The sequence below is a fragment of the Sardina pilchardus genome, chromosome 7, assembly GCF_963854185.1.
Source record: "Sardina pilchardus chromosome 7, fSarPil1.1, whole genome shotgun sequence".
Taxonomy (NCBI): Eukaryota; Metazoa; Chordata; class Actinopteri; order Clupeiformes; family Clupeidae; genus Sardina; species Sardina pilchardus.
The window spans coordinates 1,176,941-1,199,195 of record NC_085000.1 but is presented as its reverse complement, the minus strand read 5'-3'; the positions used below and the strand labels follow the sequence as shown (position 1 = coordinate 1,199,195).

The 22,255-nt window shown below is 43.2% G+C and overlaps 1 protein-coding gene and 1 long non-coding RNA gene across 2 annotated transcripts; both read right to left on the bottom strand.

Moving 5' to 3' along the window:
- Positions 1-2,297: 2,297 nt before the first annotated feature.
- LOC134086957 (transmembrane and death domain protein 1-like) lies at positions 2,298-18,567 on the bottom strand. The gene is made up of 5 exons (XM_062540153.1): positions 18,495-18,567; positions 16,504-16,695; positions 14,252-14,377; positions 3,722-3,871; positions 2,298-2,631 (listed from the first exon to the last, which is right to left on the bottom strand). The coding sequence occupies exons 1-5, from the start codon at positions 18,565-18,567 to the stop codon at positions 2,372-2,374; spliced, it is 801 nt and encodes a 266-aa protein (XP_062396137.1). The 3' UTR covers positions 2,298-2,371.
- A 1,010-nt stretch (positions 18,568-19,577) lies between these two features.
- Positions 19,578-22,030, bottom strand: LOC134087063 (uncharacterized). Its single transcript, XR_009939797.1, has 2 exons — positions 21,825-22,030; positions 19,578-20,753 (listed from the first exon to the last, which is right to left on the bottom strand). It is a non-coding gene; the product is annotated as an uncharacterized LOC134087063 (long non-coding RNA).
- Positions 22,031-22,255: the final 225 nt, after the last annotated feature.

The window sequence follows — 22,255 nt, the reverse complement described above, 5'->3', positions numbered from 1 at the left end:
TCATGTAAACGTTTAAATCGCTAAAACTGTCTTGTTTGTAGAACTAACTTCTCTCCGCCACAAATTTCTACTTCATGCAGGACAAACTGCCGTTACTAGTTCTAAATGGATGGTTGCTATGGCCAAAGGCCAGTCGTTAGTTCTAAAAGCACGTTGCTATGGCCAAAAGCCAGTCGTTAGTTCTATCTCTCCCGTTGTCAAGCAATGTAGAATCTAGCCTAATAAACGTTAGCTCGCATTGCGTCTGGTTAGGACATGCTTTTAGCTTTGAAACATCACTATTTTAATTAGCCTACATGCCATCCAACTAGCTAATATCCACCTCCGTCATATTCTATGTTCTGAGCGTCTGTATTTCAGCTTGGATGCAACGTGACAGTTCGGTTTACACTTGACAATTTGACATTGTATCGCGGAGTGATTTATTATTAGCTGTGAAAAGTCCGAGTGGATTATCGTGGGATATCTCAACTCATGGAACGTCTCTCGGCCAATCAGAAACAAAGAAACCGCTTCATAGAACCCAATTGTTGTATAATAAGATTTGACACATTGCAGTTTTTTAATGGTGGGGTTATTTATAAATCAAAGAATTGTGGGTAGATGTGGGTGAACTGTGCAACATGCAGTTTGTGGACATGAGGCAGACGTAACAGACAGATATTTGTGTTTGAGGGGGTGATGTGTATGTGTGTGTGTAAGTGTGTGTGTGTGTGTGTTTATGTGAAAGTCTTCGTTGCTGGTCAACTCAGCGACATGCAGTTTGTGGACAAGAGGCAGATGTAACGGACTGACGTTTCTGTTTGAAAGAGTTGTTTGTGTGTGTGTGTGTGTGTGTGTGTGTCTTTGTTGCCGGTGTACAGTATTTCTGAATATGAATGCTGTCTGGACAGGAAATGGCACAGCTTTTATCACATGCAACCAATCCAAAATCGATTTCATATTCAGAAACGTTAACCAGTAACAGCCTGGTTGCTTTGACATATCAAAACCAAATTTTATCCTATTACATCATTTGAACAGGCGAGTCGTCCTGTTTATTTTACCATCCATTTTAGGCTATAACACATTGCAACTTATTCAACAGTGAGTAAACTGCGGATGTTCCCGCATAACAGAATAGCTATAACATTAGGCTACTCGTATTTGTTCTAGAAACATGCCTAGTTCCTTAGGCTCCCTCCTTCCTTCAGTGGTTACGTGTTTCATGCTGGCTACACGTGAACAACTCATACTTAATTCAACACAAGGTCTACAGACCTTAGAGGTGTACATTTCATTTTCATACATCAAAGCGTTAGCCCTTGACAGCCAATCAAATTCTATGTTGAAGCGTCCAAATAGGAAGTGAGGTCAAATCTCGGAGACGCTTTGAGGTATTGAGACCATATTTGGCGGCATGATTTTGGACACCATCCAAAGTAGCCTCAGTAAATGTGTTGTAATTTGGCCACTAGGGGGCGCCGCAATTAGCAAAAATGCATTTTGGCTCATATCTCTTTACGTCTTTGGGATGACATCTACATTTTTACATTGGAGGTGCTCTGGGCCATACCACTGATGAATCTAGGCAACTTGTCAGGTCAGTGTAAGAATTCGGCAATCGAGGGCAACGCCGCCAAACTCGAAGCAGCTTCGCGTCTTGGCCAAACTTTGGCGCTTTGACCTGAGGACAAGCGGTCGTGTCTCCTACTGGGCGCTGTCGTGGCGCGTCTGAGCAAGCACACTTCGCACTTTCCCACCGGGAAATGCATTCTAGTTTTCAATGATAGTTTATACTTTGGTCAGCACTCTAAAAAATGTTAAGTCTTGAGTGAAGCCTGCTCCTACCTTTACGAACAAGTAGTTTTACATCCAAACATACTCCAGTTTCTCTGAAAACCTGCCAAAAAATACTGAGTTATCTTACCCAGGAACTGAGGGAGACATGTGACATAGCTGAACTCAAATGCTGTAAAGACTTCTCTTATCCTGCGGCAAAGCGATCCATTGATTATTCTGAATTCACCACATTTTTAACAACCTCTCTCTGTCGTCCCCTGAGACGCTTGGATGGGGCGCTTTTAGGTAGATCTTGTTTTATGTAATAAAAGTGGTTTAAGCGAGGAAATTACTTTCTCCCCATCCTCCTGAGGAGATATCACATGCAAGCAGACAGGAAGAAAAGAGATCTGAGTCTCAGGTTTGAATTTTTATAGGTTTAGAGAGAAATCTGAACCGATTATGATTTATTTTCTTCATAAAACTATACATTCATACTTCTTACAGTGGCAAGTAGTTGTCGAACTATGTCGTTATTGGCTGGCAATGAGCAGAGGTGTCTCCTGCAGTTCCTGATTGGCCAACATCTCTGATGACGTCACAACACTGGTCAGCAGACCTCCCCCCGATGACCCCTCAGAAGATGGCCGCTCTTTCTTCTCTTGCTGCAGCCAGCGGAGTCTCTATGGGCTCTGTTGCAGATGCACACAGTCAAGAGCAGGGTGACAGCACTCATCACCAATGCACTGGAGAAACCCAGGAGGAGGCCATAGGCTAGGGGCCACACCCCGTCCAGCAGGCCCCGGGGGTTGGGGGGTACTGGCTTTCGCTCCACCACTAGCTCCAGGTCCTGCCAGGTTAAATCTCTCACTGCCAGTCAAACAACAAAATAAAACACCAGTGTGGAGTCCAATATGAATTTAATGTATGAAGTGATTATTTGCACCTGGGAGTAAATAGTGGAATGGAGGCATTTTCTTTTGCACCCAAACCTGAAATGCGTGCTATCCAACAAAGCAGGACCATCTTGGCAAGAGATGGCCTACCTAAGTCCTAACTCTAACAAGATTATTACAGTAAAACAATATTTTAGATGGGAAAGTGGTGCTTAATTTCCATAACTGAACTTTGTTCAGTGAACGGGTAAAACCGTCCGTTTGTAAGCAAAATCAAGAAATACAATCTTTTAGTTTAGATCTATGCTAGGCTGAAGCTAAAAGTTGTATCGCCAGACTCTGGCTGGATGAACGGGAAAAAGGTAAATATCAATTGTTTTGCTCGAGGGGGGGTGGAAAATGAGCTTATTTCCAAATATGGCGGAATATCCCTTTAAGGCTTTGCCAATGGGTTTTGATAACCGATTTGATAATGTAAAATAATGAAAATAGAATGAAAAGCATGACTTGGAGCATAAGGCCAGTAGTGTAAATTGTACATTAACTTGTATGAATGCAGGCCATAAACCTTAAGGCCATTTGTGCAAAATCACTTGAAATCCTATTCGTAACACATTTGCAGCCACTGATTTGGAAGCACTGAAATGGAAATTAAACAAGTTAATCATCTGGTCGTACTGTTATCCCCGCTTTTGGAGGTGAGTAAAGAATGTAGAACTAGCCAGCCAACTAACCTGCTTGCAGAGGAAGCTCATGTGAAAGATTGTATGTATGTATGGAGACTAGAGCTTGTATGTGCTGTATAGACACCAGGGCTGGCTTTTCATATTTTACAGCTCTACCCCTGTCAAAGAGTGCCTAGCCTGGCTTGCTCTCCCGCATCTGAATTTTCGCTCGTGCATGAGTGTGTGTACATGTTCTTCGAATGGGTGGAGTTAGGACCAGCTTGGAGGAAAGAGGGTAGGACTATTTGAGTTGTATTTTTTCAAAATCTGCCAGCTGTTGTGTGAATCCCATACCCCACCTTTAATAATGTACTCTTGTAGTATTTGTAGGTTACTTACATTGCCGTACCGAACGTCTCACTGTGTGTGTGTGTGGGTCTGTGATGGCACTCTTCTCCTCCGATGCCATTTGCTCGATGCGGTTGTGGTATTCATCTACGTGGCGCTGCAGGCTCAGGGCCTTGGCCTGGTTTATGTTCTTGGCAACCTCTGGGGGGGACATCACACAGTGTTGGGTTGTCAGTTGCCATGCAAATAGAGACATTTTCTACACACAGATTCTCTTAATCTCTCTCAATCTCAAGCATGTGTTTCTTCAAACAGTGCTTCCAAACAAACATTTGTGATTATTCATGTCTCATGTCATATCTTTGCATAATCTGAGCTTTCCCTGTTTTGGACACATAAACAAATCAAACAAAAAATGAAAGTCTAGACAGGAAATGGCATGAAAAGAGAATCAGACAGGATGCCAAAGACAAAGAATAAACATGGCAGACAGACTGGCATCTCTGGGCCATGAACAAGAAGCACAAGTGGTGGCTAATTAATCTGTGCAAGGCTACAGCAACTGAGTGGACATCTCTCATGGCGAGTCATTTAGCGGCTGACAATTAAAACGTTCGTAATTGTGTCTTTTGTATCTGCCATGAATTCATCCTCTCCATTCGAGAGGAGATTGCTTTCAGCCAGTACCACGCGTTTCGCTTTGACTGAAGGATGTTCTTGGGCTGTCGCGCTTGTCATCTTTCCCCCCTCTCTTTCTCCTCTCTCTCTCTCTCTCTCTCTCTGTCCCTCGTTCCTCTCTTGGATGATGAAAGGAGCAGATGGTCGGTAGTGAATCTGGTGCGGGCTCCAGTGAGCCTGCTGTCAGATCATTTACACCTTGCCATATCCGACGCCACTCGAGTGTGGGGTCTCCTGTGCAGCACAATCCAGAGTGTGCCAGCAAAGAGACCAGCATTATGTAGAATATTTCACAGCATCGCGAAAAAACAGAAAGATAGAAAGAGAAAGAAAGAAAGAAAAAAAGCTGATCCGCTCAGATGGATTCATCAGTTTGGACAGCAATAAAAATAGATATGTTGTTATTTCATTATATAAGTCACAGAGTGCAATCTATGTTTTTATTTCGCCCCCCTCACAAAAAAGAGTGCTGTGATATCTCGTTATCCCATGCCTGTTAGAACATCACTAAAGCACATGACGGGTGCCATACGGCGTCCGTGTAGCTGATTTAAAAGGTCTGTGTTTGATAACTTTGGTGGGCATCTGTTCGTAGTTTGATTGCTAATCTGCCTCTGTGTTTGGGAGACGAGACATCACAGGAGATGCATCTTCAAAGGCGCTGAAGCGTACTTCTCAAAGTTGGGGCTGAGTGAAGCTTAGAGAGTTTTGAATTGTGCCTAGCATCATTGCAGTTTACAAAAAGTTTAAAATGCTCACACTCAACTGAGACGAACATAATATGAAAGTTGTTGCAAACTTACTATGTGCTGTGCTCCATGCTGCAGAGGGAAATTCTCTCTTTCTCTCTCTCTCTGGTTCTCCTTCTCTCTCATTACTGTGTTGTCTTGTGGGCCATTGGAATATTATAGGTCTCTTAGCCTTCATTTGGTAGTGCAGATGCCTTGGCAACCTAATTGCTGTTCACTATGAGGGGCCTCTCTTGTGTGTCAGTAAACAGAGAGATGAACAGTGCTGTATCTGAGAGGCTGTGGGGACTGTGCTGTAGCATGGGGGTTTTATAGATGTTAACCGTCCTCACTGACACTGCTAATGGTGGAGACTATATTGAGACTATATTTCAGCGTCTTTTGCCATCCAAAAATGCACACAGCGGCTGGTCTTCCTCACATATTTGTAAGATAACACTTAAAGTTTGTTGTGTGTTTCAACCCATACTTTTACTGTGATGTCCAATCCAATCCAATCCACTTTATTTATATAGCACAATTTGAACAAACACAAGGTTTCCAAAGTGCTGTACACTAGTGATGCGCGGGTCGGGTATTTTTTCAACCCGCGGATCCCGCATTAATGAAATTATTTGGCCCGCCCCAGCCCGCCCCGCACCACTGTATCTATTCAGACAAAACCCGCCCCGTACCCGCGACCATTAGGCCTACATAGACATAGCCTACTCAGCATTGTAATTCATTTCAGCCTGAAAGTGCTTGGAAACATCGCCCTGTAAACTGGCAACAACATATGAATATGAACGATAAATCAGGTCATTAATAACAAGATGATACACATTTTAAACATTAAGAAATAGGCTACAAAGCAAAAACCTACAAAGCAGCATTTGTAATCTAGGCTAAACATTATACGAAATACGTCCGAAATAAAAAAAAGGATTTGTATAGGAGATTGAGACGGCTGAAAACGGAGAAGAATTTGAAGACAGACGTCAGTGTTGTTAATTTGCTCCTGGACAGGTAAAGATTCATCAGTTTGGCTAACTTAGCTTACTTGTAGGCTACTTAAAGGGATAATCCGGAGTGAAATGCACTTTAGATCAATTTTTCGGACTATTGGGAGTACATATGTTGAGTTGACACCAAAATCATGTAATTCGGATGTATTTTGAGAAAGTTCGAGTTCACCGTTTTTAGCCAAAACTCGTTAGCCTGGAAGTGACCGGGGCAAGTCCTTTCGCCGCTACAAAACGCTATTTTTATACCTCTTCTACTGTTCCAACCAACACTACACGTATGTGGTAGTGAGTAGAGGGTCCCTAAAGCCAAACCGAAGTATCCCCACGTCTTTATGTGGTCGGATAGAGAGTCCAGAATGAATTTAATCGAGTCAGTACCTTTCCGGAAATGTCACTGCTGCAGCTAGCAACGCGTTAACAACATTTTAATAACATTTCCGGAAAGGTACGGACTCGATTAAATTCATTCTGGACTCTCTATCCGACCACATAAATACGTGGGGATACTTCGGTTTGGCTTTAGGGACCCTCTACTCACTACCACGTAAGTGTAGTGTTGGTTGGAACAGTAGAAGAGGTATAAAAATAGCGTTTTGTAGCGGCGAAAGGACTTGCCCCGGTCACTTCCAGGCTAACGAGTTTTGGCTAAAAACGGTGAACTCGAACATTCTCAAAATACATTCGAATGACATGATTTTGGTGTCAACTCAACGTATGTACTCCCAATAGTCCGAAAAATTTATCTAAAGTGCATTTCACTCCGGATTATCCCTTTAACACTAGAAGCGCTGCGCCCCGGTCATTTGACCGCTTTGACGACCTACTAGAAGCGCCGTGCTGTTGTGAACTACTTAAAGCGCGGCGAGGCGGTCAAATGACCGCTGAGTCCTTAGACTGGGAGGCTTTTACTTACACATAATGATCGCTAGATGGCGCTTCGTGCACGAATCAAATCGTTTGGTCATAAATTCAGTTTGCACTAAGCCATGTGTCATTCGTGTCAGACCGTGTTGTTGATAATCTGTGGTTGTTTGTTTCATTATGACATATAGTGCAGGTTTGAGTTATCTGTTCATGTATTTGTGTTGATTTGTGTTGTTTGAGGTAAAAACTTTGGAAGAGTTCTTGAACAAACCTTAAGCAAACTTGACTTTCAACTAAAATGCTCTAAAAGTGAATGTGGCTAGTTCTCATTCACTCCCCAAATTCACTATTATTCATTTAATAGGTAGCCTATATGTTCGCGCCGCCGAAAATGATCGGACCTGGTCACCTGGAACGAAGAGCCTAACAGTCTGGTTTCAATTACACAGTAGCCAGGATTTCATGCCGCATTTTACAGGCTACCGTGGCTACTTTCTAAAACAACTTTCATTCATTTAGGGAGAAGCATCTTATAGGGTCTAGCTACCTCGGAGGGAGGGAGATAGAGAGAGCTATGCTGAGCAGGCATAGGCGTGAGAAGTAGCATAATTTAAAATAATGAGTGAATGATATTCTCCGTTTTGCGAATGTGTAGGCTATGTTTGCGATGTCTGCTGAAAAAAAGCTATAGGCCTATTGTTTCTACAATTTAAGCTAACTTCTATGTGAATTCGACATTCAGCATTCAGACACACATTTTCACACAATTGATAAGCAGGGCTGTAGCTCACTGGTTAGAGCTTTGGCTTGAGCATGCAAGGGTTGCTGGTTCGATCCCCAACCTATTCATAACGGAAGTCCTTTTGACCAAGGCATCAATAAAGTAGGCTATATTTTATTCTTTTCTATTCACATAACTACACGCACGCTGGCGAATTCGAACATTCTGAAACGCGCATATGCGATGAAACATTGCGCATTCTTCCACGAGTTGCCTAAACAGCCAGCCTACAGCCTAGTAGGTCTATGCAGGGGACGGGATAGATGGAGTGGGGGTGGGGGTGGGGAGGCAGTTAATTGTCCTCAATGCCTCGGTGATGTCTGTAGCCTAGCCTAGACGAGTGTATGGGGGAGGGGGGATGATCGGTTTCAAATAGGCTGCAATGGATTGTGTTATATATAGACCCCGAAGCCATTTGCTTTGAGAACGGCTGGCTGATGAAGTTGTTGGCTGGCTAGCTGGCTCAGCCAAAACCTTAATGCAGCCGCCACAGTTTTCATGACTGATAATGGCTTTAGTTGCCACTTCATGTCTACAGATGTGTATATTGTATTAGATATCAACACACAATGTTATTGTATTGTTTTGGACAACGTTCTGCACGTTTCACTCCAATGTAGACTGCATGCGTTCATTGCGTTGTGAACAGCGCAGCAATCTCTGGAAAGGAAACGGTGGAAGTTGCAGCAGTAGCCTAATAGCCTATCACGTTCAATGCTGTAAATCCATCTGTTCCAGAATATTTGGTTCATATCATCAATCTTTGGTTTTGGTGTTTGTGCAACCGGGCCCTGACGATTTAACAAAAGTCTGAGTAGCCCTACGTAGGAATTAGGAAAGTATGTAAGGTGAGATCAAAATCAGGCTACTTTGTTTGCTTCTTTTCCCCATGTCATTTTCATTGGTCGTCAACTCACTGTGAGTCCTGTGTATCGTAGGAACGAGCACAATATTGATGTGGTGTGTCCAGTGGGAAAATCTCATGCAGGCCTGGTTTCTAAGCTATCGTTTATTTTTTCGCGTGTCACTATGATATAATTATTTTTAGATGCAAAAAGTCTAACTGGCTTAGTCAAAGTTTGTCAGATGGCGGCTCAATTTGGCTCAGAAAATGATTGGCTGGCGAAATTATTTTTTGTTAATGGTAGGCCTAAACAGTATTGTGATTCATCCGTTTATTTCAGATAGTTTGTTATTAAATAACCATTAACAAAAAATAATTGTTCATCGACGTTGAAAAACGGTCAGTGATTCAATCGATATAAGATTCTGTATTTCGCTCCTGCCAAGATGTGAACCCGAGTCTCCGGCGTTGCAGACAGGGGTGTTAACGCTGCGGCACTTGACATTGTACAAAAGCTGCATTAGGATAGGTGCTTGACTTGACGTAACTCAGTCAGTCCAGCAAATATGTAAGAAAATGCTTATACATTAGTCTGAGCTTTAAAAGATAGCCTACAAATGGAAGATAAGATATACAACTATGAATGTACGTAGGAATACGCGCCCTACGTACATAAATAGGCTACGACGAAAATATTTTTTACACATGTAGGCCTGTCGCAACGTTTTCAAAACAAACTCGCATTTTACCACTGTAAATCGCCTCCATAGACTATGCCATGTAAATGAAAAATAGTTATTAAAATAAAGCACATATAATACATATTGCACATATAAACGATATGTTTTATGGTAAAATATTATTCTCATGCCCGACTGACAGGAAACCCTTGCGACATCTGCTGTGAGAAAAGAGAATAGCAGCCTGGACAAACATGGCCGAACATAGTGTTGTCACATAAGTGAGCGCAAAATAGCTCTAAACTAGCTTGTACCGGTGTGCTTTTGATCATGTAAAAATTCTGGGTGACAAAACACGCGTATTTAGGAAAAGTCGTGAACGTAGGGTCCTGGAATTTAATCGAGTGAAAAGATTGACCGCAGCCCGGCAGTTCTAGGTATATCTAGGTCAAACCTACATGGCGCCTCTAGTAATACGCGTCAGCGGTCAAATGACCGGCGCTTGGCGCTTCTAGTGTTAATATAAATGGACATTTCAAATAGCCTATTGATGACAGTCGAACAAAGTTATGCATGTTTGTGCAAAGTAACGTTATGTGGAGCAATATGGAGGAGGTGGCTCATTGAATTGAAAAGGTAGGCTAAGGAATTGTTTGGGAAATAATAGTGGCTAGTCATTGCTAACGTTAGCAATGCATTATCAGAGTTCGTTTCTCTGTCGTAATGCTGAGGAAAACAACATTAGCACTTGCCATTGAAAGCTAGCAGCCTACTTTCCTGTTGGATCATGCAGCAAGCTGGCAACCACGACTCAGAGGGGAGGGGGAGGCGATACACTGCGCTACAGTATTTTGGATTTTTAAATTTAATTTTGTTTTTAATGACCCGCCCCAACCCGCCCCGCAAAGAAAGTGATAATTTCTTTACCCGCCCCAACCCGACCCGCGGGTTACGAGACGACCCACGCATCACTACAGCACACCACAAAAATGAGGACAACAGTAGGATAAAAGAGATAAAACTAATTCTAAGAAGTAAAATAAATAAAATAAGAGAAGTAGGATGAAATAAGATTAGGATAAAAGTAATCAATTAACTTAAAGTAATAAAATAAAATAAAATAAGATAAAACAACAAAACATATAAGATAAAAATAAGTCAAATCAGATCAGAATAAATAAATAAATAAATAAAGTGCACTGCCCATAATTTACCTCACATCAACCATGCTACCTGGTATCAGAAGCCAGTGAAAAAAGATGGGTTTTAAGCAGAGATTCAAAATGAGACAGTGAAGGGGCTTGTCTGATGTAGTGTGGCAATACATTCCACAGTTTTGGGGCTGCAACAGCAAAAGCTTGTTCTCCTCTGGATTTTAGCCTAGTTCGAGGCACTGTCAGGAGCAGCTGGTCAGCTGACCTGAGAGAAGGGCTGGGAATGTAGGGGTGTAACAGCTCAGAGAGGTATGGTGGGGCCTAAATCCTAAAATGAACAGGCAGCCAATGGAGCGAGGCTAAAATAGGTGAACTGTGTTTATGCTTTCTAGTGTTGGTTAAAAGATGAGCAGCAGCATTTTGGACTAGTTGCAGACGGGCAATGGACGACCCACTAACCCCCATATAAAGTGCATTGCAGTAATCCAGCCGGGTGGTCACAAAGGCATGGATTACTGTTTCAAAGTGCTGTCTCTGAAGGACTGGTTTGATTTTTTCCAGCTGCCTTAACTGAAAAAAGCTAGACTTTCACCACAGCTTTAATCTGAGTGTCAAATTTAACCCTTTGATGCATGAGCTATTGAAACCCCCTCTAATGCATAACATGGGTCACAAGTGACCCGCATTCATTTTCTATGGAGTTTTGTTGAAGGGCTAGGGTTTCTTAGCAATTTCTTTAAAAAAAACTTATTTTCATGACCCAGCACTCCATGAATTCCTCAATTAACTTGTTTTTGTTCATTACAAGACTAAGTTGTATTTTTTTCTCTTAAACTTTCTAAAGAAAAACACTTTTCTGTCAATACCCCTCTAATTCATAATATGGGTCACAAGTGACCCGCATTCATTTTCAATGGAGTTTTGTTGAAGGGTTAGGGTTTCTCAGCTATTTTCAAGAAAATAATTCAATTTATAATTTAATATTCCAGGTTTCCATCACTTATTTAGTTTCTTCCAAACACCAATCATTATTTTCATTAATTGATGGTCACTCCTTGAATTCTAACACTTTTTATGTGCCTAAATTACATTTGAACACATGGGTCACAAATGACCCGCATTCATTTCCTATGTAAAATGAACCTATAATCAAAAGTTATTTGCAGTACTCTTTGAAATCAGTGTCATTTGTCATTTCATATTAAAATTTACCATTACATATTAATATTTTAACAAACACCAATAATTATATTCATTCCTCTATGCCTACTCCATGAATGTGAAGTTTTGTGAAACAATACAATGATTGAACACATGGGTCAGAAATGACCTGTGTCTGCAAAGTGTGATTGTGAGTAAGATAATGAATATTATGTGAACCATTTTATGTAACTATAATATTTGCAAGACCATGGCGATATGGGGAGTGCTGAGACAACCCAGCCACAAGAGGACTTAAGACAAGAAAATCCAAGAGAAAGCGATGCAGCCTTTGTCCAACTGCCAGTGATAGAAAAGTCACCCTCTCCTGCTCCAAATGCACACGGCCTGTGTGCCAGGACCATAAAGTGACAGTGGTCATTTGTGAAACATCCCTACTGGTACGCAGGTAGCTGGTTTGAGCTGATCTTTGGTAGTTTTCTTCCAGCTATTGCTGCTAGCTGGTGTAGCTGGTTAGGCCACCAGGTTGACATGCTGGCGTGACCATCTGAGGAAGCTGGTCATGGCCTGTCGTGTGGGATACCGCTGGTGTTAGATGGTCATGCTGGTGACCAGCCTGCCAAGCTTGACATTGTTGGTGTGAGATGGTCATGCTGGCTTGCTAGAATGACCAACATAAGCTGGCATGGCCAGTAAAAACCAACAATGTAGACCAGCAACACCAGTTAAAATGACCAGCTTGAGGTGGTACGACAAGCAAAACCATCAGTTTTAGTCGCATTTACTACTTCTCCACAGTTTGAAAGTTAACCAGTTCTCCAAGTCCTCTCGCTATAGATCTATTTTCACATCCCTCAGACCGTCACCACGGTATACCTATGAATGATGCCATCCACAGGTAGACCATGGTGACGGTCTGAGAGAAGTCTCATAGATCCATAGTTATGGACATAAATTGCGTTACTGATGCACTGCAGTTCTGTATTGGTATTCAAAGTGTCAGTGACATAATGTACAGTGTTTTACAAAAGCAAATTAAAAATGTTTAGATTTCTTTTTTTTCAGATTATTTTTTTGGCCTTTTTATGCCTTTAAATGGACAGGACAGTAGAGTATGACAGGAAGTGAGTGGGAGAGAGAATTGGGGTGGGATCTGGAAAGGACCACGGGACAGGAATCGAACCCGGGTTGCCGGCGTGTGGTGCAGGTGCCCCAACCGCGCCACGGCTGGGGCCTATAACAACTATTTCTAATCAGATTAGTATTAGAAATATTAGAATTTGTTGTTTGTATTAAAATTGTTCTCATAATATTCATTATCTTACATAATCACACTTTGCACACACAGGTCATTTCTGACCCATGTGTTCAATCATTGTATTGTTTCACTAAACTTACTCACATTCATAGAGTAGTCATAGAGGAGTGAACGATTATTGCTGTTTATTAAAATCTGAATTTGTAATGGTAAATTTGAATATTAAATGACTAATTACACTGATTTCAAAGAGTACTGCAAAGAAATTCTGATTATAGGCTAATTTTACATAGGAAATGAATGCGGGTCATTTGTGACCCATGTGTTCAAATGTAATTTAGACAAATAAAAAGAGTTGGAATTCAAGGAGTATCCATCAATTAATGAAAATAATAATTGATGTTTGGAAGAAACTAAGTAAGTGATGGAAACCTGGAATATTAGATGACAAATTAAATTATTTTCTTAAATATAGCTAAGAAACCCTAACTCTTCAACAAAACTCCATAGAAAATGAATGCGGGTCACTTGTGACCCATGTTATGCATTAGAGGGGTAGTGACAGAAAAAGTGTTTTTATTTAAAATGTTTAAGAGAAAAAAAATATATTTAGTATTGTAATGAACAAAAACAAGTTAATTGAGGATATCATGGAGTGCTGGGTCATGAAAATAAGTTATAGCTGAGTTACAGAAAAAATAAACTCGTCCGGGTCACTTGTGACCCATGTTATGCATTTAAGGGTTAAGGTCAGCATACACCTTTACCCCCAGATTATTACGAATTGGCCTGTGCCACTAAAAACCATAACTTCTGTCTTTTTTTTTCATTAAAATGTAAAAAGTTAAGAGACATCCAGGCCTTAATATTGCGTAAACACTCAATCAATGGCTTAACAATAGGAGTCTGACTTTTTAAGAGGGACATAGATCTGGCTGTCGTCTGAATAGCAATGAAAAGAGATGCCATGTTTCCTGAGAATTGAGCCAAGTGGGAGTAGATAGATGGAAAATAAAAGGGGGCCAAGCACAGAGCCCTGTGGCACCCCATGTGACAGGGGAGCGGTGGAGGACACAGAGTCGGCAAGGCTAACACAGAAGATTCGCTGAGACAAGTAGTGATGTGATTGCTCTTTTCACAATCTTGGCACACAACCGGTCACACAACATACATTTCAATATCCTGTAAATTGATAGATTTTTACCTTTTCACAGAACATTGTTGTACATCACATTATTTCTTTGAAATAGGAAATTCGTGAGGTGTGTTGTCAATGGGAGAGCTTAAATCTCTTCATTCCATTTAATGAAGTTGAGGCTCTGCAGCAGGTGTGTTATTGTGTTGTATTGGGTGGTGTGTGTGTGTGTGTGTGTGTGTGTGTGTGAGTTGTTCACATATTCTGCCTGACCTATGGCGATGTCGGTCCTGCCGATCTGCTGCAGAGCGCCAGACAGCCTGTCGTAGTACATCTGTTCCCCGTGCATCTGCAGCCAGTCTGTCAGCTCCGAACGGCACTCGGCCTCGCTGTCACTGGCTGAGACACACACACACACACACACACACACACACATAAATACATGCACACAACACACACACACACACACAAACATGGCCAGCGTGAGGCAGCTCAGACAGCAGTCGTGCTCCTGCTGCCACCCAGTCGGAGGCGGGCACGCCTGCCAACCCCAGCGCGGGCGCAGCAAACACAAGTTCACGCGAGTTCCTCACACACGATTACACCTCATGTAATCCTATTTCTCAAATACACGCCAGTGACCTTTTTTACGGGACTCTCAGTCTGTAAGTGTGTGTGTGTGTTTGTGTGTGTGTGTCAGAATGTGCCTCCAAGCTTTTGTGTTCCTGTCCTGCACGGTCACTTTCAGAGCCTGTCCATTCTGTGTTCTATTATCTTAAAAATCAGTGTGTCACTAAGAGCCTCCACCCCCCTCGGAGGGTATTATTTTTACTGATGAGGAAATTACATGTGAGTGAATAGAAATGAATATGAATAGGCCAATCAAACGTGCGCTTGACAGGCCCGGGACGCCAAGCCAGTCACACACTAGTGTTTGTCGTCTCACAACCCTCAGGGTGTCAACAAGCATGTGCCACCATGACTGCTGACTCCTTGAACGTGTCTATAGAGAGAGAGAGAGAGAGAGAGGCAGGAGAGAGTGTTAATGAAGAGAGTGAGTGAACAGAAGGAGTGATGGAAGAGAGGGAAGAAAAAGAGAGAGGGAGAGAGACTGGAGAGGATGACTTGATGGAAAGATAATTGAGATGGGAGAGACAGGGAGAGACAGAGTAAAAAAGCTATAGGTAAGGAGAGTGAACAGTGAATGAGTGAATGAAGTAGACAGTGAGTAGCCAATGTGAATAAGAGAGGGAATCGTTGGTGAACAGGAAGTGACTTGATACTGTGAATAACATTGAGATAATGACAACTTTAAGTAAACCTAAATGGAGTTGATGTTGTGTGATAGACAGACAAATGAGAGGAGAGACTGGCTTGACATGTGAACAGTGGTAAAAGATGCCGTGTGTGGAGACAGAATGATATGGATATGTGTGTGAGAGAGTGAGTGCATCTTGTCACACTATAGCTTAGATGGAGTGAAATGAGAGAGTGAGTGCATGTGGTCACACTATAGACTAGATGGAGTGAGATGAGAGAGTGAGTGCATGTGGTCACACTATAGACTAGATGGAGTGAAATGAGAGAGTGAGTGCATGTGGTCACACTATTGACTAGATGGAGTGAGATGAGAGAGTGAGTGCATCTCGTCACACTATAGACTAGATGGAGTGAGATGAGAGAGTGAGTGCATGTGGTCACACTATAGACTAGATGGAGTGAAATGAGAGAGTGAGTGCATGTGGTCACACTATTGACTAGATGGAGTGAGATGAGAGAGTGAGTGCATGTGGTCACACTATAGACTAGATGGAGTGAGATGAGAGAGTGAGTGCATGTGGTCACACTATAGACTAGATGGAGTGAGATGAGAGAGTGAGTGCATGTGGTCACACTATAGACTAGATGGAGTGAGATGAGAGAGTGAGTGCATGTGGTCACACTATAGACTAGATGGAGTGAGATGAGAGAGTGAGTGCATGTGGTCACACTATAGACTAGATGGAGTGAGATGAAAGAGTGAGTGCATGTGGTCACACTATAGACTAGATGGAGTGAGATGAGAGAGTGAGTGCATGTGGTCACACTATAGACTAGATGGAGTGAGATGAGAGAGTGAGTGCATGTGGTCACACTATAGACTAGATGGAGTGAGATGAGAGAGTGAGTGCATGTGGTCACACTATAGACTAGATGGAGTGAGATGAGAGAGTGAGTGCATGTGGTCACACTATAGACTAGATGGAGTGAGATGAAAGAGTGAGTGCATGTGGTCACACTATAGACTAGATGGAGTGAGATGAGAGAGTGAGTGCATGTGGTCACACTATAGACTAGATGGAGTGAGATGAGAGAGTGAGTGCATGTGGTCACACTATAGACTAGATGGAGTGAGATGAGAGAGTGAGTGCATGTGGTCACACTATAGACTAGATGGAGTGAGATGAGAGAGTGAGTGCATGTGGTCACACTATAGACTAGATGGAGTGAGATGAGAGAGTGAGTGCATGTGGTCACACTCTCACCGCTGGTGTCCCTGTGTTGGCGGCGCCGCAGCAGTCCCAGCCCCAGGTCATTGTTGTCCAGGGAGAGGCGCTGGACGTGTGCGAGGACGTCCTCCTCGGGCCGGGCCAGAGCGTCGCGGAGGTCCTGGCACTCCCGTAGCGTCAGCAGCTCCGCTAGCCGCTCCAGCTGGTGGCTGCCCAGGTCCTCGGCCACTGCAGCCGGCCGGCCAGCAGAGAAGCAGCAGCGTCGGTGGGTGGACGGGCAGGGGGCACGGTCAGGGCGCGGTCACCGAGCAGCGGGGGGTCCGCAGGGGGCAAGAGGGAGAGAGAGAGAGGACAGAGGGGCCGCTCAGCTACCGCTGGCCCCCGACAAAAGAGCCGTGGGGACTCGTTTGGCTCGGAGCTGGCCTGCAGCTGTTGCTGCCGCCCGTGATAAGTGGGCCCAGAGAAGCGTGCTGACAGTACAGCATGGCTTGGCTTCTAACCCCACTCTACTCTACTCTACCCAAGTTTCTGCTGTCTTATAACCCTGTTCTCTCATCAAGTTCTGTTGGCCCCTTACTGCTCAAAGTTTTCTACTTTTTAAATTAGATTGCTTGAAATAATATAGCCTACTGTACAGTATGTCAGCATAATCCTGTGCAGCAATCTCATATGTGCTTTCCTCACTGTTAAAGTTGCATGGATTAAACTACTTCACTGTTTCGTCAAGTGTAGAGTTGAAAAAGAATGTACAGTATATGACCTTAGCCGAAAACACAGTGGCCCTCATTTATCAACAGAGCGTACATCTGAGCGCAGAAATCATCTGCGCTCAGATGAGGGGCTCACTTGTGATTTATGAAACTTTCGTATCACTCCAATTCCAGCGTAAGAATAAATGTGTGTTGATAAATGTGACGGCTGGAAACAAGCGTGATTTAAATATCACGCCCCTATATGCTCGTTTTAATGGCCTTGCCCCTAGAATTTGCGACATGGAGGTGCATTATACGTCCAAAAAAGATAATTTGTGATCTCGAGCCACAGTGACGTCCAACTGAACCTTGTTAATTTTGACAGCTAGACGTGTCATCAAGGAAGGCGGGAAACTAGAGCGATTTAAGCGCAACAAACTTTATTTTCGCAGAGAGAACGCATCATACTATAAATATATTCGTTACAAAACCATACGACACTGCCATTTGCCCATTGAAATAATTAACAAATATATAATTCATGAATGTTGCGTTTGCCAAAGAGAAAGTAATCATCTCCTATATTGCTATCCTATATCAAGTGTGTCAACATAATAGGCTACATTACAGCAAATAGACTACACACGTGCAGGAAGAGTGTTCTGTCCAAGATATTCCATGTATTCATATGTTCAACTTTCTAATCCACCGCCCATTTACTGCTGCATGGTGCTATGCCGCCTGAAAAACTTGCGTATATGACTTGAGACTAGATGTGAGATTTGAGCGTAGCCACCGATCACGTTCAAATGGATAAATGCCATGCTTTGCGTGGAAACAAGCGTACGCCTGTTTTTTGGTTGTACGCACGTTTCATAAATGAGGGCTTGTGCATCTACGCCTTGAATTCTAAGAACTAGATACTGCTACACAGACTGCACCTATGGTATCATACTTGCCTGCTTTACCTGTAAATTGAGTGACAGATACAAGTGCTGTGTAAAATGATCTACCGGAAGCAATATTAATACACAGGGGTGTTGCCTGCGTTGTACTGTGTATCACCCAGCTCATTTGGTACATCTTACATCTGTGCCTGGGACAGATGTGGTGTGCCTCAGACATGGGAAGGATTCAATTAGCAGAGTGTGTGATGGAGCTGATGAGCGTTTCCCCTCCGTCACTGTCAACATCACTCCCTAAATTACCTGCTTGTGTCAATATCCCCCAGCAGGGTGCCATGCTCTGGGAGTGGAGCTACTGTGAAGGACTGCCTGCCTGTCTGAGTTTGAAAGCCATTGCTGTGGTTACAGATGTGCTCGCAGCTCAACTCACCTGTGTCCTCACACGTGACTGAGCTGACGAGGATAGAGATGGGAATGAGAAGATAGAGGAGGCCAGCTTGCATACTGACAACCCAGATGTTGCCAAAAAGAATTTGGTGAGAATCTTGTTTTGTTGTTGTTGCAAAAGATTTTTTTTTTACATGGATTACCTCCTTAATTCTATGAGGAGATCAGTGTCATAAAGATTAGAATTGAGAAACATTCTAGAATTGCGTGTTCTGTTTATTGGTCTGTGCCCACCAGAGGGCTTTATGGACAAGCAGGGGCATTATTCAGCTCACACTGTTGGCTACACACTTTCATCTCTTGTTACAAAACAATACAACATTAACTGCACTGGCTCCCAGTATATTTTAGAATTAATTTCAGCAGTTTCCTCCAGCAAAACTGTATATCTCATCTCTTAGTGCCTTACAAACTTGTGCCAGGGCATGCACATTGAGATTATAATTTCAGTTTATTTCGATTGTGATGTCTATGCAATTCCATCTTTCAGTCCTCTAATAAATGGCCTTAAAGAGGAACTATGCAGGATTGGCGATTTCATCTCTGGTTTCGGTTTCGTTGTTCGTTTTCGCTCGTTTTATGCTTGCATTTTCTCTGCAGAGCTTCCCCGACAGCTTTAGCGTGTATATTTATACATATATAGGCTATATTTAAATATATAATTTGCAAGCGTGGTTCTTCGTCTCAGACTTCCAGATGTAAACAAAGAGCGATCGTCTCCTGCAGAAAGTTGCATAGGGTCTCTTTAATGTAAATGGTTTGCATGAAAGCTATTGAACTCCATCACAAATAGGAAGACAACGTGTGTTTGCTTTAATCATCAGTTAGCAACTTCAAGTATTCCGTCCATGCTTTAATATAGCTGTCATGGTACTGCTGACAAGTTCTACAGTATGACAGCAAAATATTATTGTGCTTTCTTTGTATATCAGTGCTGCTCATGAAAGCTTGTCTTAGTGTATAATGTGTAGCTGTTTTAAAGGGGGTTGATGTTTTCAGAAAGAGCATGTCAGCTGCAGCGCAGCATAAAAGGGGGCAACAGGCTAAACCGTCAGTTGAAGATCTGTTACTTTTCATGTCAATTCTTTATTTAAAAACACACAGATAGCAAAAGCTTACAGCAGGAGGGATCAGTTAGACTGACTTCAAACAGGCATATCAACAAGCTCCAAATCTCCTTTTGCCTGCCAGCCTCTGTTTCCAGGAATTGATCTCGCTTTATTATGTGTGGCTGGGGAGTAATGGCGTTAAGCTTTAAGTAGCCACACTAAATAGGATTTTCTGCACGGGTGTGTGAAAGTAAGGCACGTTGGGATAGCACCTGAAACCTTAAACTTGCTCTGCATTAGTGTAGGGGCACCCTGGCACATACTGGCTAATTAGTGGCAGCAGGGCAGGGAAATGAAAGCAGGGGCAAACAGGGGAATTTGCCCCCTGCAGGAGGTAAAAAGAAACGCTCACACACACACACACACACACACACACATTGCGGAAGTATTATGAGTACAATACTTTTGCAGTATGTTTAATGGAGATGGTTAAAGACAAGAACTTAGAGCTCAGACACAATGTATGGGGGTGGGGGCTTACTTTCTTGGATGAACTTTACAAGACCCCAGGGTGAACCACTGCCTCTCCACCTAGCGTTTGGAGTGATTTGGGAGGGGCGGACTGCATCAAACGGAGCACCGTAAAGTGAAAGGCTTCTTGACAATGTGTGCAAATGGCGTCCCTCTTTGAACGGCGGCATGGGGTAGATGGCGAAGGGGAGTGCACATTGCACTAGCCTTGCCTCTACTGATCTGAGCTGACACCAGCTGCTAAAGAGCTGCGCCAACACAACCACACAAGTGGACACTGCTTACGTTACTACATTACAATTCTGCATGAATAAAATAATGACTATTGGTGGAAATAGTCATTACTTAGTACTGTGTAGTTTGTACTGTGTAGGCAGTGAACATTTAATATCAATACATTCATTCTTGAATTTCCCCTTGGGGATCAATAAAGTATCTATCTATCTATCGATCTATCTATCTATAAGTCCAGTTACAATCCCTGGATGAGGTGAACCTGGATGCCATGGCTGAGGCTGGAGAGGTGGGAGAGTCCCATGTGTTTTAAACTTCACCCCACTGAAATCTGATATGACAAACGACAGACTCCGGTGGAATGAAGGAGAAAATTCATGGGTGCGCGTCTTCCTTCGGCACACCTGGTGGTGCTTGATGTGTCCAGCCTGGTCACAGACAGACAGATAAGGCATCAGAGGTGATACGGTGTAAGAGGACAGAGACCTGAGACATCCCCACCCTTCTACTCAGTCTGTCATAAACACACAGTTGCAATCTAAGCTACTAATCTGTGGTAAAGGAAATCACAGTAAAGTAAAGAAGACTTGTGTCACACACACACACACACACACACACACACGCACGCACACAAAAGTATGCATTTGCATTTGACTTGAAACCCTGCCTCCCTGTGGAGGTGGATTGCCCCCCCCCCACCCCTCCCAGTGCAGGACAAGAGCAGTCATGTCCCCCTAAATGCCTGTGGGCTGGCAGGGCTCTGGAGCCTGATCCTGATCTCTGGCTCTGACGTCGGCACAAAGATACTTTGCTGCTCTGCTCTATAGCCTACCACTACCGTGCTCTGAAACCCAACACGCCAATGACCCCCCCCCACCCCATCACACACACACACACACACACACACACACACACACACACACACTCCTCCTGGCACTCCTTTTTTAAGCAGGGTGTGTTTGATACCAACTCCCCCTCTTTATTTTTTTTCCTTTTTCTTTTTTTTTCTTCGTGCCTTTTTTTCTTCTTCTCTCTACCCTTCACTCTCTGCCCCCACCTTTATCAGCCTTTTCCCCCCCATTTCTGTAGCACACACACACACACACACACACACACACACACGCACACACACACAAACGCATGCCTTATTGCACTTGTGCAATTACAATTGCATTACAGTGAAAACCACACCAAAGAACATAGGTGTTTTTCTTCCTAGTCCAATTGTACCTTGGGAGTAACCTGTGCCTCTCTGCTAAAATGTATCTTCTTCTGAAGAGTGATCCACCCTCAGCACTGACACATCACAGTCATTCTACGGTCAGTTCAGAAACATATCTGGCCGCGAGAGTTTTCGCAAATTGTTCTGAGGTCAGCTTGTCTCGGGCAGTATAAAACAAAGACAATGCCTTTTTTTGCTCACCTCTCACGACACGCAGCCTATTCGTGCAGAAAAGATCTTTCGCACTCACTCACCTCACCAAAAGTTTCACACTCACCTTTCGCTCGTGTTAGATCCACACCTCGCTCCACTTAAAATGTCCTCTGTCATCACGTCTACTTTTTGCAGAAACGGATGAAAAAAACAACTTGAAATCAAAATGAAAGAAACAAAGCAAGTTAACAGGCAAGAGGACCAAGAAGGTTGTTGCTTGAGGAATGTGAACTCAGAACAACAAGTGCTAGACCCTATGGTAGTCTCACTTTATCTACCCTACCTGGCTCAGGTAGCGGCATTTTAGCTCCTGGCCTGGGCCAATCAGAGTGGGCTCTTTTGCTAGAAGCCACTCCCCTTGCTGTCACGGCGATGGGCCGCACCCTACAGACCTGCATTGTCTCGCAGGGGAGATGCGGCCGTAAACGCCTTGTCTCCGCACGTCTCTGGGGCGCAAACTTCGCCCAGGTCATGAATGTGTAGATAATGCTTTAT

Bases quoted from the DNA above. Each gene is read 5' to 3' on its own strand.
- LOC134086957 (XM_062540153.1), bottom strand. From the start codon at position 18,567: ATGCAAGCTGGCCTCCTCTATCTTCTCATTCCCATCTCTATCCTCGTC. The intron at 16,696-18,494 runs GTGAGTTGAGCT...GGCCGGCTGCAG, and splicing joins AGTCACGTGTGAGGACACAG to TGGCCGAGGACCTGGGCAGC. The intron at 3,872-14,251 runs GTCAGGCAGAAT...TGTCCCCCCCAG, and splicing joins CAGGACCGACATCGCCATAG to AGGTTGCCAAGAACATAAAC.